At 31.6% G+C, this 20,174-nt stretch overlaps 1 protein-coding gene across 1 annotated transcript in view; it reads right to left on the reverse strand.

Moving 5' to 3' along the window:
- LOC129221897 (sodium-dependent transporter bedraggled-like) overlaps nt 1–20,174 on the reverse strand; it is a 107,230-nt gene that overhangs the window by 13,609 nt on the left and 73,447 nt on the right. The window contains exons 4-10 of the mRNA XM_054856271.1: nt 19,804–19,956; nt 16,103–16,169; nt 14,523–14,655; nt 13,419–13,550; nt 6,547–6,650; nt 2,484–2,602; nt 681–931 (exon numbers count right to left, since the gene is read on the reverse strand). Of these exons, the coding sequence (XP_054712246.1) occupies nt 681–931; nt 2,484–2,602; nt 6,547–6,650; nt 13,419–13,550; nt 14,523–14,655; nt 16,103–16,169; nt 19,804–19,956 (959 nt within the window). The remainder of the gene's footprint in view (nt 1–680; nt 932–2,483; nt 2,603–6,546; nt 6,651–13,418; nt 13,551–14,522; nt 14,656–16,102; nt 16,170–19,803; nt 19,957–20,174) is intronic.

A 20,174-nucleotide genomic window follows, 5' to 3' on the forward strand; every position in this document is an offset into this window, starting at 1 on the left:
AAATGTGACATTGATCATTAGCTATTTATTTCAATTGATACTAATAGAATGTCAGACAGTTATGAAAATACCCACCTGTCTATGATGGGCTACTAAGCTGTCTACTTTATAGCAGTTTAACTTCTATATCACAACAAATCTCATGACCCAATGATGTGATTTCCTGAATAATTTTTAAGTACATTTCTTGTGATGTGCAGCAATTATAATTCGAAATGCTAATAGTCTTGTTTGCAGCATTCTTAAATTCACTACATTTCAGTTATTGCTAGTGTGTTAATTTCTTTTTTTTTGTTCCGATTTCCTCTTTAAAATGCTCAGACTGTCTAAAGCTTCGACTGAATCATAATAAAAACAATAAAATGAACAGATAAATTTATTTGAAGTACCCTGAAACTTTTGCAGTAATTAAGTTTAAAAAACGGCCGACTGATCCTATTTTTAAAATATGTTCTCTAACTGTAATATAATAGTCCAATCCCCTGAAACTCAGAAAATGTCCTTTAATGACTATGGAAATGGACAATATTTCCCCCAAAAGAAATTTGATTATGCCGCTGGTTAAAACTGACATTTTCCCATGATATTCTCATCTTAACACAATTCAGCAGACATTTTATAAAAACATCTGACATTTAAAATTAAAATAACTAGGAGTTGTGAAATTGTAACTTTCTTACCTGCTGCCCAAATCCAAACAGAATCATTGATGTGTAAAAACAAATGGCCCAAAATGATGATATATTTCGCACACCTTCAACTGCTAAAGCAGCAGGAAACACCTCTGTTGCCAAACGTAGAACCTGATAGCCACTGTGAAAGGAAAGGTTCTCGTTTGGAATGATGCTCACACCCAAGATCAAGCTGGATACTGAAATATTTTTATAGGGCCAAGCACCAGGTTTCAAGACCTTGACAAATGATTCTTCTTCTGCAAAGAAAAAGAAAAGGCTAATGGCTACACAATAGAAAAGATCAAACTCTGCATTAACTTGTAACAGGGGAGGTGAAAAGGTAGGACATAACAGGGGATGTGAGTCCTCAAAAACCGCGCTATGCTTTCATTTTTTTTTTTTTTTTTTCAAATTGTGATTGAGATACATTCCTGTTTTTTTCTTAGATGTTCTTTGAACTTTTATTGGCATGGGAAAAAATATTTTTGAATTTTTAATTGAAATGTACTTTTTCTGAGGACATTTTACAGGAACCCTGAGATTTTTCGAGAAAAATCATATACTGCAATAAATAATTTACTACTTGAAATAAAAACTAACTTGTTATTTATTAATGAATTTTTTTTTCATTATTTTACAGAAAACTTATATGCGAAAAATTGATTGTATCACATAAAGGGAAAATTTTGGCAGCAGTTAAACTATTGGAAGAATATTCGAGGAATGATTCAGCCCTCATTGTCCCTCCGTCATTGTAACTTTTGCGAACATTTCAAACAACTCTCAACCTAATGTAGAAACACAGATCAGATAAATGAATCTATTTCTGTGGTCCTTACCTAAGAGTAGCCATGCATACTACTTCTGAAAATTTGTAACTTTGAAGGAAAGATGAGGTGTCACAGACCACGCCTCAAGAATGCAAAGAAAATTAAACCAGATGCACTTGCCAAAAGATACTAACATGCAAGGGGGTGTTTAAGAAAACAAAACAAAAAGTAATTTGGAAATTCTATTCAATTGGACTAAATATAAAATAGGGGTGCTGGAATGAACTTTCGAGCGGCGTGTGAGACCTCACGTCCCCTGAAGTTTTTAACTTTTCTGAAATATTCTGAAATAATAAAATGGGGAAAGAATAGTACTGGTGAACCTTTCTATCTCGAAATTCATGGAGAAGAAGAGAAAATTGGCCCCAGGAAGTTTTATGACACAAAGGTTTTGATAGAGCTGTGGAAATGGGTCAACTACTGTAGAAACATTCCATATGCTTAATGCTAAAATTAAATAATTTTGTCACAGTGTTGTTGAAGATTTAACTTTATACTGTTTGCTGTACAAGTACATCATTTGTATGATAACATTAAGTTTAGCTGTCATTTCAGTTTTTCTCATTAGTGTTCAATCTAGTATCTAAAATGCATCATTCCATTATTTCACAAACAAGACAATGTAAATGCTCTTGCTCTTGAAAAAAAAAATATCCACAACTTCTGTGGGAAAAAGTTGATGGGCATTAACTGCGAAATTAATAGTAATCCCAGAATTGTGATGTGGGGATTTTAGGAATTTTTTTTTTTTTTCTGAGACTCATTTGGAAAATGAATTGCATCTAGAGAACATGAGCAGGAATTTTTTTTTTAATTAAAACAGAACGGTTTTTGAGATATACAGATTCGAGGTAAACAAGTTTGACTGTATTTGTTAGTTTGTAATGATTTATAATAATATAAGAATTCATAAGATTTATAAGAATTCATTTAAAATTTTACTAAGCATAGATTACATAAAGAGATATAAAATTCTTACCATATGTTGTGAATGATAAAGAAAGATTTCTTTTATGAAATACGTTAACAGCACAAGCAAAAAGAAAAGCTGCAGTTATCAAGACAACAACTGAAGTTATCGCAACTGCAATTAGGTTTCTAAAATGAAAAAGTACAAATTAGGAGACCAATATACTAAATTTCAACATTAATAGTAGTTTGCTACATAACTGGCATTACAATTTACTGCTTAAATATACCATCTAGTTAAATGTTATCATCATATTTAATATGTAATTTTAAAATTATCTAGAATAAATAAATGAGAGAATATGGGCGGAAGTAAGAAAAGCATTTAACAACAACAAACATTGAAGGTGTAACAAAAGATATCGCATAAAGCATTCCAAAATTACAATGATTAATTATTACTGACATAGATTTGTAGCTAGAACGCTTTTATGATGCAAAACTTATTTATGTTCAAAGACATACTGCATAGCTAATTTTGAAATTTATGTATAATTATTTTATCAAGCATGTTTGGATCGCATACTCATATTAAGCACATTTCAATTTTAAAGAAGAACTTTAGAATTGAGTATGCCAAACATGGAACCAGGGATTGCAATACTGAACCAAAAATTCAATACTGGTATTCGGTATTTTTAAAATGTGATATCGGAATACCGGTATTAATGCCGGTATTTGAAATTTCTCGGGAAATCCTTGAAAACATTGTTTCAGTGCCACATTTCATTATTTTGTACAAAAATTGTATTATGTAATGTATAAGTGTATTTATGTAAACGTATTGTGAACGAATATGAAATGAAGGAACACATGTCACATTAAAAAAATCAATAAGAGTAAAAAACCTAATGTATCTATTGAGTTGTCTCAGAGCCTGGAGCACATTTTAGTGCTCAACTTATCTACAGTTGAAAATACTCTTTCTGAATTCAGACGATGTTTTTCCGATATTAACAGCATTTTCTCTTGAGCTGGAGAGGTTTGTGTTTGCTTTTTATTAGCCCTTTCGTTTGAAATTTAGGATAAATTTGACTAAATTTAATCTTGTTAGTTTCTCTTTATTCCTTTTCGCTTTCTTTTTTAAATTCTTTACAATCAGATTTGTGTAAATATCTAAAAATGTATTTCAATTGTTTATGCTTTACCACTATGCAAATTTTCAAGGCACAATATTAATTTTCTAAATATTATCTTGCCAAGTATAAAGCCCAATAGCGAGACAGGACAACAAACCAATACTGCGGATAACAAATAACCATGTTGTGATAATGCATATCACATTTTTTACCCATTTATATTTTTCCCATGTTTTCGGCCATTTTAATCGGTTTCTTCCCCCATTTTGTTGTTTTTTTATTTTCTTGTGCATTCTACGTTTTCCCCGCGTTCCCCGTTAAATTTCGCGCACTTTATGATATCAAATATGTGACTTATTCACTTTTCCCATCGTTTAGCTTTTTGACATTTTTTCAAGCGTCGATCCAATTTTTTGCATCTTCTTGTCGGCCATTAAAATGGTGTAGCGTCCCTTTCCCTTCGTTGTTTGGGCGCCGAACGCACTCATTGGTTCTCGCGCATCGCCGCGTACCCGGATCTGATCGCTCATTTGCCGATTCATTTTTCCACCCCACTTCACTCTGCTTGCTGCTTCCAGTGCAACCGGACGTGCTTCTTGAGGCTCCGTTTTCTCTCCGATAATGGCGAAAGAGATGGAATTGTGCACGGCGTCCGTTGACGTCCGTGGCTTTCCGCCTGATGTTTAAAGACCGCATAATGTGGTGAAAATTTCCCTTTTTATTCCAAAATGCATTTAACCAAGATAATTATAATTATATAAGCTTCAGTGCAACTAGTGACGGAGCATAGGCAATGCGTCATCTGTGTGTGTGATGGCGTCCGATGGCGGCACGCCGAATGTACCGGAATCGAGCCCTTAATTAACTAACCTTTTGATGATCAACATAGCATGAAGTGACGACATGGATCCGAAATTACCCTGAATCATTTTTAATCGTGTGATGATCTCAACATTGTCACCATGGAGATTACCAGCCAGCGCCATTTTTTTTTCTCAACGTACACTGGCCTGCAACTGACATCTTTGAACATGATCCATCCATGAATTACACCCCACCAACTTCATAGTGAACTGTCCGTCCTCCGTCCATTTTAATTTGAATATTTCACCACCATCCGAATGAACTCCACGTTTTTTTATCTTTAACGAACTTTGCAAACCCCAGCTCTGCTTTTTTTTTTGAACTTAAGTCTGTATTCCTCGCATTTGTGTTTTTTTTACCAAGTGAGAAATGTTCTGGTGATCACCATGCCAAATTCCTGTCTTCGTGTCCGCTCTGAAGTTTAACATAAAATAAAGAATGTACGGTAATGAATTTTGTCCTTACTATCGTCTACAAACACGCAACCAAGGGTAAGTCTTTTAAATTTTGTTCTTTGGCATTCAAGGCAGTCGTTGATCTGAGGTTATGCGCGGCTGCGATGCTTCCACTTCCACGGCCTAAAATCGTTATCTTTTTGGTTTTCGAATAACTTTGCAAAATTAATCGCGCGCATCGTGACACATGTGTTATGCTAACAAGAAAAATTTTTGGTTAAAATTTAGTTCAGCTGAGACAATTAAAAATTAAATCATAAAGTATTACTGAAATTAATGGTTGGAATAAATTGTTCATAGGGCAAACGCATTCAAAATTATACACGAAATTAACTTTCATAAATGGGAAAGTGAGTGATCGGGGAAATGGAAAACATAAAAACATGGTGCACAAAAGTACAAGAAAATGTAATTCATCTCACCATCTAGTAATGAAAATATCATTTTACAATCTTTCAGCTTCTTTTGTTTAATAACATTCTATTAGTTCATGCTTTTGAAGCCAAATTTTTACATCAATCGATTAAATTTAGTTCTGTATCATGGCAAAAGAACTGTACATTTAAAATATAAGAAGGCATTTAATAAGTTAATTTGAAAATCCTTTAACTGAAACTATTTATTATTTTCAGCTAATACCGAAAATACCAGTGTTTTACCTCAGCAAATACCGGTATTACAAAATCACAAAATTGCTTGAAATACCAGTATTCAGTATACCGGTTAACCGGCATGGTAATCACTAATGGAAACTCAAATAAATCAGATACATTAATCATAAGAAAAATGATAACCAAAATAAACGCTAAAATATGAATTACAGTAACCCCTCCGTGTATCACTCTTGTTGGGGGACAACAAATAAGCGCAATACAGTATAACTCCGATTTAACAATACTTGATTTAATGATTTCTTCAATTTAATGGTACATTTCGCTGCCGCAGATTTCACTATTAACTATCTATGCTCCTTGACTTAACAATATACTTAATTTAATGCGAACTTCTTTCAGTCCCTTGACAATTGTCAAATCAAGGTTGTATTGTATATCCAAAAACAACGGAAATATACTGGAAGTCATAAAAATTAACAATTCAACTATTGTACAAGTTGAAGACCTGCATCTACAAAAAGATATTAAGATAATTATCTTAACGAGAACAAAAGAAAATTGGCTTGCTAATTGTTGTTTTAAAATTAAAGAAATTTTTTTTCATGTTTTATGGTGGGAAACGAATCGAAAGTTTTAGCTTGAATTGCAAAGAATTTGATGTATGGAAAACATATTAGTTTTGTTCATCGATTTAGAAAAGAAAAAAAAACTTTGTATGGAATACATTAAATTCAATTTTCTGTGATGCAAAATGTTAAGCAACATTTTTTTTTAATGTAATTTTTCGGGAGACAACGGAAAAGCACAATATATCTGAATGAGTGATATAACAAGGTGTGATATAATGAGGGGTTACTGTATTTAATAAAAATCATCCTATTGATATCGTAATAGATGATTCGAAAGTCTATCAAGATGTGGTGATCTGCTGCCAAGCATTCAATTCTGATCTCATAACATCTACAATATACCACTTTTATTCTATCCTATTTTGTGCTCATCAAATAATAATTAAAGGGAAAAAAGACTAGAGTTAACAAACAATGAAGAATTAAACTTACTTTGTAATGTTAGTGGAAGTCTTGTTATGACTACAAATATGCAAAGCAACACTAGCGAGTAAACCCCAAGTAATAAATGCTTCTCGGGCAGCGAGGCCCCATGCCTACAAGGGAATATGACGATAAAAACTTGCAAAGCAAAATTCTTTGTACTTGATGAAAAGTTTAAAAGAAAAGTTTTAACATATGTTTAAATAAAGAATAGAATATCAAAAACATTTAAGGCAGTGAGAAGCAAAGGATTGTAAGTGAACTTTTCATGGTTTTGAATAAAATGCGTTTGAAGTTCATATCCTAGGTACGCCTTCATTAAAAAAATTTTCTCTAAATCATGCTGTATAGCAGCACCCAGCAGAGTTACTAGTGCCATCTCTTGCCTTAAAGCAGAGGAGAGGTTATCATTTGTACTGGTTATTTCCAAAGTTTTAATTTTGGCACTTACATCCCTTGGCTTCTCACTGCCTCATTTAATTGCAGACTTAAACAGTAGTATAAAAGCAAAAAAAAAGTGTTCATTAGTTTGGTAGCCAAAACATTACAATGTTGTACATTATAATATACTAGAGGACCCGATAGGAGTCGGTCTGTTCAAACTTTGTAAATTGAAATGTTGAAAAATTTCAATAAACTATCAAGTACTTGAACCATTTTGTTGAAAAAAATAAGTAAATAGAAAATGTTTTAAGCTGCTTGGTGTCAGAATACGTATATTTATTACAACTTGATTTATCTAGTGCCCACTGTGCTGTTGTTTTATCAACTATTTTTTCTTGGTACTTGAAAGATCTTCATAGATTGTATGGTTTGTTCCTTCAGACATACTCAAAGGATAAAAATCATCCTCTGAAATTAAGTATAAAAAACTAACTACCCATCTAGAAAAAAATGGGAAATCCCGCTGCAACGTCCCCCATATGAAAAAGAATAAAACAATCAAAAGGATATCGTTTTAAAAAATGATACATGTAAAAACAGTTCCCTGAATAAGCGAAAATCACCCCTCCCCTAAATTGCCTAATTTGTTCTTGTGTGTACCCTGTTGTAATTTATTTGGACGAAAATAAAATTTGTTTCGTCTTCAAATTTCACCATCTTTTCTTTTGATAATGTACTGATTAGTTTGATAATCCTTAAAGTATTCTTGTAGTTGGTGCCAAAACCCAGATGGATTTGAACCGATAAACAAATGTTGTTATGTACGGTACTTTCCGATCATTTGGTTAGGAAAAATTAAAGCACCGATCCGGTCACATGGTTTAACTACGACGAAAAATATGCGTTTTGCGTGAACCTAGGGAAAGAAACCCGATTTCTTCCAGTACTTTACTTTAAAATATATCACTTCACCTAAAATCGTTGCTTTCAATGAATGAAGGCTTCTCTCTCTCTCTCTCATTATCACAGTAGGAAATTTCATTACAAAAAGCAGAGCTGGCTTTCTTATTGTCCTTTGGCAACAGGTTAAATATTTATTCAATTCTTGCTCAACAATAGGTTAAACTAAATATTAATCATTTGGGAGATATAACCATCCATTGTTTAAATCAATTAATTAATCAACAAAAACGTTTCCGATTCGATCCATCGCGCTTCGAAACCATGCTTGCCACAACTTAATTACACACAAAAAATTTGATCAAAATCGGTCCAGCCGTTTAAAAGCCTTATGGTGACAAATGTCCGCACAGAAGATTTTTATATATTAAGATACTCACTGAGTGTTGCACACACAAGTTACCACTAATAACATTTCGGCATAAAATGTGAGACTGCAACAAAATTGAAAATCTTACTAATATTTTTTTGCTAAATTTTACTACTTTACAAATAAGATACATAATAATAAAGCAGGGATTTTAATTACTTTTTTGGTACTTCATAAACATTATACCTTAATTGAAAGCAATTTTTGGATAACTAAAGGCACTAAAACAATTCAGTAAAAAATATTTTTTGAAAACTTTTAAAAATGCATAAACCAAATATTAAAGGGCATGCAGAAGTCCATCTTGTGTGAAAAAGGTGAAGTGCGACAAAAAAAAAAAAAAAAAAGGGAGGAATAGAAATACTTTATAATAGTTGAAAATCCAATATTTTAAACTACATAAAAACTTATGAAAATATTAAATTTCTTGAGTTAAAAACTTAAATACCATAAAAAAAAATGATAAGCTAAAAAAAAAAAGATTAAAATTTCTACTGGACAATGCCTTCCTTGCGACAAACTAACTACACAGATGCGTTACTTTAAACTAAAATATTTTATCAACTTACATTAAACATATAAAAACCAATAGAGATACCCTGAATGAAAACCTCAATGAGAATATTAATTTGAAACAGAAATTAACACAAATGACTAAATAAAGCAAGACTAATATGTGAATGACAGGTACAAGCGAAGCAAGCAGGAGCGGAATGCCCTTGTATTAGCATTAGCTACTGTACTCAGTATTGAACAAAGTATAAAAGTTTACCTTTTTAAAATTTATCTAGATAGTAGAACCTCGTTAATTCGAAATTGCTAAAATCAGTCATTGCTAAGTTGAACTACATTTGTGATCCCCGTCCTTTTGTGTTTAGACAAATCCTATCTAGCGTTTTTCAAACATGTCAAACTAGTTAAGAAAAACTAATTTTAAAGGTCCCTCTGAGTTCATTTTAAGGAAGTTTTACTGTAGTATTTTTGAATGCAAACTAATTTTAAACAAATTGTTAAGATAAACTAATTTTAAAGGTCCCTCTGAGTTCGTTTTAAGGAAGTTTTACTGTAGTACTTTTGAATGCAAGCTTTTCAATTTTATGTACATTTGATTGATTTTCTGTCAACTATTGTAAACAAATCTACAACATGTTTATTTAGTTTCTGTCGTAAAAAATTTGCTCAAAGCACTGAAAGCTAAATTAGAAATTTTTTTCTGCCAGATAGAGGCCAAGATAAATTTAGAAAAGGAAAATTCCTTAAAAATTGTGAATAGGCTTTTGCTGCTCTCCAATTTCAGAATAAATTCCACATAATCTCCCATAGAAAAAGCTTTTTGCTTGTCAATTTTAGCTGTGATCAGTGTGAAGTTCATAATATTATCAGAGGAACAATAGGAGAGGAACTTGCTTTGAACTGGGACATTCTGAAGAAAAAGGCCGACTATTGGTGGTAAGTTTGTGTCTGCCTTTGGAAAAATTAGTAAGGAACATAGCTAGGACAAGTACTATGAAATGTTAGAAATTTTAGAAAATTGTGGATTGAAAATAGCCAATTTTCTTAGCATTTGGTGATGGTTACACGCGTGTGAAAATACATTAATGACATTAGGCTTCAGTTGGGACTGTTTAAAAGGTTCGCTACAACCGGGAGATCGTTACAACCCAGATCTGCTATAGTTCGGCTCGACTGCAAATGTTTTACGTTAAAGAGTTTTTCTTTCTTGAAATACGAGAACCAGAGTCAGACAAAAATGTAAAGTATCTGCGCACGCAACTCAAAAGTATCTGCAAGCTAATCATTGTCTATCACGTAAATTTAAAAAAAAAATGAAGGGGGGGGGGGGGAATTGTCGGAATTTAAAAAAAAAGGAAAAAAGAAAAACATTTTAAATCATAAGTATATAAGTATAATCACAAGTATCTTGCGTATATACTATCTATTTATAACTTACAAATTAATTAAATAATATCAGTTTAAAACAAAATTAAAAGTAAGCAGTAAGACTTTGAACGATTATCGCCTGATGTGCGCATGCCCGCAGCGAATGTATCCGCACAGTAGCGAATACATTCACCGAACGCGTAGGTGTATAATTATCTTGTAATAACTTTTACAATCTAAATAAGAAATATCAATTTAAAATGAATTAGAAGTAAAGATATTATCTTTACATTCCTATTCGTTTGAAATTGATCTTCAATTGATCTATATCTTTTATTTAAGAACTTTTACGATTATCGGACGACGTGCAACTCTGTGGCATACGTATCTGCACGTCAGCGGATGTATCCGCGCACGGCGTGCGCGTGTGCGTCTACATTATCTAGCTCTGACGAGAACTGTTTATTAAAACTGTGTGTTTTTAAAAGTTGTTCATATTTGTTCCAGGCATGTTCACACGTGTTCCTCTTTAGGGGCACATCATGATCATTTAAAAGTTTCTTTTTTCTTTTAAATAACATAAAAAATAGAAATTTAGAAATATTTTATTTAAAAACTTCAAAAAATGACATAAAACAAAAAAGTCTATTTGAACAATTAAGACATTTTTGCTCTGAAAAACTGATGATGTTTACATTTTAAATGAAGAAATTTAATTACTCTGTTTTTTATGGAAACATAATGCAAGTAGATATTTCCCTATTAGTTTACGTATTCAAAGGAAAAATATTCCTCGCTTCAGCACTGGTGCCAAAAATGTAACAGCAATGAATTAAGATTGCCAATTCCCATTTGGCCAAAATCTTGCTTTTGTAAATAGCAATATTTTGCAGAAGCAATTTTACATGAGCGATTATACGTTGGATCCAAGATTTCATAAGATAGATATAGAAAAAACTTTTGTGTTGGCCACATCATGCTATTTCTTATGGAGTATCCGCTGAACAACAGGAGGAATCATCATCATCATTACTGGCTGGACAATCCAAATAAGTTTCTTCCAGTTGGATCTATGTTTTGCGTGACTTCTCCAATTTGAGGGTTTGATAGTTTCGAATTCTCCTTCAAGTGAATCCAGTCATTCAATTTTTGGTCTCCCTCTCAGACATTTGACAATTCCTACTGTCAGCCCCACGTAATTGGGTAACCGATAAACGAATACCTTGCTTATATGAATAAAACCTCCCAGAACAGGATATTGCCCCATAGACACGATGTTAAAAATCCCCGCTTGGTCGAATAATTTCCCCCGATAATCATATAATATTTATCAACTTTCGCAAATATTTTTGTTAAAAAGTTTTTGAACAAATTAGAAAGAAGTTAAGTACAATTGTTGACTTAAAAATAGAAAACAATATTTTTTGTCTTCAACAGACTTGAAAAAAACTTCTATTTTTCATCAAATATTTCCTCAAATCTATCTAATTGTCTAATCTTTTCTCATTGCCATTACAAAAACAAACAGTACAGTAGATAATTAAATAAAATAACACAAAGAAATATACACATTTCAGACGATATCAAATTGAAAAATATTTAAATGTAAAACATGGCAGATGAGAAGGGAGAAAAGGACTTGGAAAAGTGTTCCCAAAAGACCTTGGAGCAAGCAATACACTATTATAGATTTTTTTTCAAAAAATATAGTACTGAAATAAGATGCCAAGACAAACATTTCATAACTCAAGTTGAAAGTTACTTTTTTTTATAATTATCATACGTACTGTAATCTTTACTTATAATAAAGCTGAAAGTCTCTCCATCTTTATCTCTCTGTGTCAGGCAGGGTCGGATTTAGGGGAGGGCAGGCAGGGCTACTGCCCCAGGGCCTCCACAACAAAGGGGCCCCCACAATAAATTTTTTACAAAATATCCTTCCTTTCACGGGTCGAAAATATCGGATCTATACATATATATCAAGATATTCGGATATATATCAAAGTTTTGGATATTTTCGAAAATATGATGATCTTTTCGAACCCTGATTAGGGGCCTCCACTCCTTCGTTGCCCCGGGGCCTCCACACTTACAAATACGGCCCTGCTGTCAGGATCTTTGTGACGCACATAGCGCCTAGACCGTTCAGTCAATTTTTATGCAATTTACCACAAAATTAGTTTGAAGCACGTTGGTGTGCATCTCGAAGCGATTTTTCTAAAATTCGATTATGTTCTTTTTCTATTCCAATTTTTAGAACATTTTCCCGAGCAAAATTATCATAAGATGGAAAAGTAAATTACCAAGTTATTGTAAAGTGAAACCGGTAACATGGGCAAGATAATTGGCGAGAAATTCATCATACATTATTTGTAAATATACAGGCGAACCAAAAGACTTTTTAATTTCTTACTACGGGCAAAGCCGTGCGGGTGCCACTAGTATATGAATAAATTAGTAAACTATTTTGTTATTTACTTAGCTTATTTCAAAAAAAATTTACAAATAACATTAGTTATTTCCTTTGTATAGCTATTTATTTATAATTATTATGTTTTAAGACAAATGTTGTGAATTTAGAAAGGTAAAGAAAATTTTCCTGCTCTATCAAATACCCCGCTTAATCAAATAACATTTCTTGGAACCAACAATATTCGATTAAGCGGGGCCAACAGTATTGCACTTAGGGTCTTAAGTGGGATGGACTCAAGGAACATGAGGAAAACATGTGCAGCACACATCATTCTTTGCAAGGTTATGTACTTTACTACATCAATATCTTGATATCATCTATAAAGTTCAAAATTATACTTTGTTCTCCATACTTCATTTATCTCTACTCCCACAAATATACCACGTAGAATTTTTTTTTTCGAAAAAAGAAACCTGTATTTTTGGTTCATTGCACAATGCACATGCTTCTCATGCAAAAGTCAAAATTGGCCTAATAATGAATTTATGAAGTAAAATTTTTGTTTCCACTTTAAAAAGTTTAGATTTAAAGTAATTTTACATACCATAATAGGCTTTGTTAGTAGCAATTAATCTTTAATTTATTTCTGGCCCTAAATCATTTTAGGTGTTTACTTTGGTCCCAAAGGATTTAAAGTTGTTTAGAGATTCAAATCTACAGGGGCCAATGATTAAAATTTTCTAATGTTATTTAAAAAAAAAACACTAATTTTTCCAATTGAAGAGTAAGAAAATGGTTTCCATTTATTAAAGCATTAATTGCTTTGATTCAAAATCACGGACACCTTTTCCGGAGACCCTGTATTTTACTCACGGTTGTATCTAGTAAAACAGGTCTCCAAGGAGCAGAAAATAATTCCAGTATTCCTTCACTCCACTGTTGCCCCATTCGCATAGTGACCATCATTAGAAGTGCAATAGGCAGCATACCAAACACATAAACTACCTACGAATTGAAAAAATACTTTGTATCACAAGAATGCAAAATAAAAATATGATATTGCAATAATAGATTACTTCAGAACAGAAAAATAAAACATTCTTCGCATTGCTATTGTATCGTTATTATAAAAGTCTGAGAACCACTTGACAAATGCTCAAGAGCATTACAAGCATAGTGTTTTTGCCAAAAAAAAAAAGCTTTTTTTAAAAAGTAAGAATGTTTTTTTTCTTCTAAATGTTCACCGATTACAAAAAAAAAAAAAATAAGAATCCTTCTTATTAAACAGTATTAGCTGTAAGCAAGAACAAGAACTTCTGGTTGCATTAATTAATACATTGCCCAATGCAAAATAAAAAATACAGTACATTTTACCCGTGGATCATAAGATGTTGCACATATTAGTCAACTTTTTTTTTATACCAACTTTTTGAATAATTCCAAACTATATGCCATATGAAATATACCTGAAAAATAAAGTGTATTATTTTGAGAAATTATACTTTTGACTCTCGAAAAAAAAATTAATTTCATCTACCCACAGGAAAGTGCTAAAATGAAATATTATTTTGACTTCTTGAATACAACCTTAAAATTTAAATATTTCCCAAATAAACTTAAAATAAAGCTTTTGTTAAAAATCCAAATGTTGCTTATTTTTTACATGTTGTTAAAAAAAACAAATGCTCATGGATAACAACAAATGCAAATATATTATGGGAAACAAAACTAAATTATGTGGAAGTTTAAAATTTATAAAGTTTAAAACGTAACCATCTTTTTATGATTTTACAAATACAATATAAAACTTAATTTGCAATAGTGTAATGAATAACTTCTAGAAAAAAGAGTCATTATTGCTAACATCATTAGAATTTTTTACTGATTAAAAGCTAGCATGAAAAAAAGAAAAGAAATATTTACAAATTACCGAAAATCCAACAAAGAAAATTTTCTAATATGAAAAAAAAAACTTACTTTTCCAAATGTTTTTGGTCCACGGCTCAAACAAACAAAAATAATCAACCAAACAAGACACAGATTGAAAGCTACTTCAAATTTCAGCTCGCCTAACTGATATTCCAATGGCTTCCTTCCAAGAACACGCCCACTAAAAAGAAAAATTAAAACATTTATTAGCCATATTTATTTTCTAAAGCTCTTGTGCAGAACAACAGCTAGTAATAAAACTTAATTTTATGATCGTTTAGCAGCAAATTCCTTGAAGTAAAATTTTCAATAAGATTATGAGAGATTGAGTACACAAAAACCTGCATGTATCAAAAGAAAAATAAGAACTGTGTATTCATAGAAGATGTGCATCTTTTTTGACTAATTGTGCATGACTGTGTTCCTTATGTTTAAAAATGTGTAAATGACAACAATGGATTTTTGCTGATGTAGTTACTATTTTTTCACACAGATTTCACATTAATAAAATCATTGAAGTTTTTGAAATCAATTTTATACATGATACTTAGAATATACTAGGAAATAAAAATGAGTTTCTAATAGAATTTTATGTGATATGAAAAAAATTAATAAAGAAATAACTTTTTGATTTGATAATCTTTTTTTTTCTTCAATATAATTGAATATTAGGGGTCTAATTAATATTTAAAACTTTAATAACAAGAACTTTATAATTTTACAGTAACAAATAATTTTTGACTTACAACAAAATATTACAACATGAGTATAATTTTTTTTAAATTGCCTGTATTACCAAATGCTTTAATCTTCGACGGTATTTTTTTCCTGACTGGAATAGACTACATACAGTACTACACATTTAAAAGCAGAGTATATATTTCACCATTTCACTTTGCCCTGCTAGTTCACTTTGCCCCATGGTCCCCTACATAGAATATCAAAGTAAAAAAAAACTTTCCCAATGCTACATTTAAAGAGCTCATTGCTGAAAAAATCATGTGATACTTGTGATAAAAGCTGATATGTTGTCAGTCGAACATTAAGTTTTTTTGTTTTTTTTTTATTAGCATTGAATAGATTTTATAATTTTGTTCACAGTTCCTACATGAAGATTTAATGACTTCCTTTTAAAAGATGATATGTAATTTTAGATTTAACAAGAGGTATAAATGTTTTTTTTTTTTTTTTTGCCCTTTTCCCAGTCAAATGTAAACTTCGACACTTCTTTCGTTTTTTATGAATTATGTCGCCTGTGTTACCTGTAGAAATATTAAAACCATATTCTTCATTTTTTTCTTAACAAAATAACCTTATAAAAGTATTTCTCTTTGTAAAGCATAAAAAATAGTATTTGATGCATTGTTCCTTTTCCAATGATATTTTAATCTAAAGAACACTTTTAATGCCACAGACAGAAATTAAACCTAAGCCTATTACATTTTGATTCTGGGAATTATTTTATGATAATTTTATTTTGAAATTTAAATTTATAGACAATTTCAAAACCATTATAAAAATACAATATCCTCTGCACAAACAAAATCTAAAACAGAGGACAAAAAGTACATACATCAGTTAAACAAACAAGAGAATGAAAACAGAAGCTCAAGGAAAAGATTACATACTGAAAATAGGATGGCACAGACCAACCATAAAAATCAGCAGCTGATGAATTTAAAGCTCGAACACAGCCTAGAAGGTAATGAATGAAATTTATGAATATGAATCTTACAGTGGGGCTTCACACAAAAGAAAATAAATACAAAAAAACACTACAGCACAAACCTTGGGACCTGAGGATTTGCATTATATTGGTTGCGGATACTGAACCAAGGTGGCGGGTGGGGTGCACCTCCCCATTGACGTAGCCAGGATTCTCGATATAGAGGAACAAGATAGTGGTTCATAGTTGCCCCCCCCCCCCCATGTGAAACTCGGAAATAGCTTGAAATTACAGGCCTCCTCCCTTCTAGATAACATTTTATGCTATTTTTGGAAAGATGAAGGCTTAAAAAACGATTATGTGGTTCTCCTCTGTAAACATTTCAAAATTGAAGCCTTAAAATTACGATTTTTAATTATCTTTGGTGACGTTTGGAAGGAGCGAGAGAATCTGATTCTCTTCTAGGAAGCGGCAGTTGCCCCTTCCTACTCCCCTCTGGCTAGGCCCATAGCACCCCCTAAAGGAGCGAAAGAGAATTTCAAGAGAGGGATGAACGTTTTTAAAAAATAAAATGATAAAAATAACACAGACTAAAATTTTCTCAATTTTACGGACATTTTCTTTTTAGGGTTGTAAGTGCAATTTTCATCCACATATCTGGGTTTTTCACATTAGCACACATGAAGTCAAAATATCGAGATAAGCATTGAAAGTAACCAGATGTGAGAACTGTCATAGGTTACAGCCTAATATTCAAAACTTGTCATGGACAAACAATGACAGCCCTCCCATCAATATTCTGAAAGTGACCAGCATTACATGCCAACCTCACCTAAATCACCTAATATTAACTTACATTTAATTCATTTATTCTTTTATTTCATTTACACTTATAATAATATTATGTCAAAAATAGAGGTTATTTATTGAAATATTAAAATTAGTGTAAAATCTTGTCCCAACCAACTTCAGTTTCAAATTCCCATTTTTTTTTTTTTTTTTTTTTAATTTTACAAATAGTATTAAGCACACATGACATGATTGTGGTGATGGTCAGGGGAAGAGACTTAACCTACTTCAGTGTTCAAAGGGAGGTGCAGAATTTAAAACTTAGAACCAACCGCCCATTAGAATGGCTAATGAACGGTAATTTTCTGAATATACCATGTCTTGCCTTCAATCTTCGAGTTGAACTGAACCATTGCTTCGGTAACTCGTCTGGTCTGTGCTAATTATATTAGCTACCAGTTTGTTTGGCACTCTTGGCTTCCTTAAGAGGTTTTCCATCTCCAGTTCAGTTACTTTCCTATGCCGGGCTGATGAGTGCTAATAAGCATGAAACTGCAGTCCTCGGCTGGAAATGACTGAGCTGGTGGTGTATTTCATGTATTTCTGCATTAGCCCTGGCTAATGGGCGGTAATTTACTGAATACAACATAGATTATTTAAAAAATTTATGAGATAATATTCAGCATATATCTGCACATTTGCACATCACAACATTTGCATTGCACAACTTTGAGAGAACCCAACATAGATTATTTCAAAAATTTATAAGATAATATTCAGCATATATCTGCACATTTGCATATCAGATTAATTTTTGATTACAATGAGTGAGTTTTAAAGCTCAAATTTACTAAACAATTTAGTTAATCATTCACAAACAGGGTATCTGCTACATTTCAAGATTTGAAATCCATGACTCCACGGGATGCAATTTTTCCAGAAAAAAAACATTAATGTTTCACAAGAATATCTAAATTTGTGTTTTGTGAAAATTAAATTGCAACCATCTGATCTATGCTTTAGGCAGATGTTTATAAAAATCCAAATTACAGTGAATCTAGTTCAGCTACTATTATAACTAAAAAACATTTTATGCAACAATGACTAGTGATGCACATGAAATAATTAAGAGTTTCAACTTAATTTTTTCACTATCAAGGATACATTTATAAACCTTAAATTTCTGGAAATATTTTTTGGATTCCAATAAATCATACAAAAGTTCTATATAGGTAAGAATTTATAAATAATCAAATTTATTATTTTTTTTCTCTGAAAATTCCGATATGATACACAACAATTTTTCAATTACTAAAAATACTGAAAAAAAGCTTCAGTTGCAAAATGATTCTTCAAAATAAAAGAAGCTTCAAACATGCAGCAATACTGATGTTGATACTGATGTTCTATTGGTGAACAGTGAAGCATTTAAGTTTGATTTTTTCTTTCTTTTAACTAAAAATTTTATTTTATAAACAAATAATGAATTTGAATTTTATTATTTTTTCACAGCTAGTAGTTTTGATTGAAAAAATCTGACTAGCAATAACTTAGTAGAAAGTAAACTTATGTTTACAATAAATAAAATGAACAAAAAATCAGAAAAAAAAAATAAAATATTAAAGTACTTAATAATTAACTTTCCAGACATTACTAGTTAAAAAAACTAACAAAGTTATAGGATAGGCTACAAATATTTAAAAAATCCCCGATTGAAAATTCCCTGATTTCTGTATTTTATCAATGTCCTAAACATCCTTAATTAATTATTTTGGACCAATTTCCTTTTCTAAAATGTTTACTAACTTAAGACACTGCTGAAAATTAATGACAAGTTTTGGGAGTCTCTTGAATCAACTCAGGTGCAAATGACTTAAAATTTTTGAGTCAAATGAGAGGGACAAAATTAGAAATATACAAGTACACAAAACTACACAATAAGACACATGAGGAGGTTAAAAAATAATGCTAAAAACAAAATTATGAACGTTCAAATGGTAGAATAACATCGTAAAGAATAATGAGGGAGTGTTTTAGAAGCAAATGCAATCGAATTTCGAAATGCATGAAAAATCAGGACTGACTGGTAAAAGTGTAAGAAATAACTAAGATGAGTAAATTTTGCACCTAATTTGTAGAATTCGATAAATATGCATGTTCTTGACCCCAAAATCCATGACAAATGGCAGTTTGAGCATTTTTTGATGAAAATCACAAGTTTCCATGACCATTTTCGATCATAGTCGAAATCCATGACTTTCCATGACTTTTCATATGCACGGACACCCTGCACAAATGAATATGCTTTATGTTTAAAAGTAAATATTACTCTGCATTTTTGCTAATATTATGGTTTGCATAATATATAGGTTGTCCCAGAAGCTGTATACAAACATGGATATAAGATAGAGAAAATGGTAAATTGGAACAGATGGCCGTAAACGCAATGCTGATGCACTACATGTACAAAATGCTAAAAATTAATGGTTGTGAAACAGGTTACAAGTTTATTACGCAATGAAGATTTCACACAACATTTTAGTTTTAATAAAAGTTTAAAGCTGTTGATAAAATTGGCGGCCTGTGGCTGTGTGACAATACAAGTGTCACAACAATGCAGCAATCAATAAAATTTTGTGAAAATAGCTGGTCATTGTGAGGGATCATGCTGTCTGCTGTCATTGCGAGGGATCATGCTGTCATTGCAACCCATGTAATACAGCTGTAGGAATTAAATTTTATCAATGTGAAATGATTTACATAATGCCAAAATCTACATAATGCAAAACCTCTAGCCACAAGATAAATCGATCCATCATTCACTCATGAATTTATTTGGCGTAAAAGCAAACATAAAAAATAAAGCAAACTTACCATTGCTTGCAAAGTAATGATGACACTTTCCCCATTTATATGAGTCTTTGAGAGTGATGAAGGAATCTTTGAAATATATGAACAGCCATGACAAAGGAACAGCATTGTAAATGCCCAAAAGTATGTTTAAGTACAACATTGCAAAGCCCAATCCTAAAATTGAAAACATACATTAACATAAATATGACATTTTCCACAAGTTTCTTAGAAATAATGAAAAACAGAGGTCAAAGCAAGGAACAAGAAAAAGTGAAATAATTGATATCAAGCTTTCAACTACAACAGTGTAGTAAAGCTGCTGCAAGGAGGGAATTTATTCCTTCTTAAAACACTATAATGATTATGTTAATACTGCATACAAGGGTTAATTT

Source organism: Uloborus diversus, chromosome 5, assembly GCF_026930045.1.
Source record: "Uloborus diversus isolate 005 chromosome 5, Udiv.v.3.1, whole genome shotgun sequence".
In the NCBI taxonomy this organism is placed as follows: Eukaryota; Metazoa; Arthropoda; class Arachnida; order Araneae; family Uloboridae; genus Uloborus; species Uloborus diversus.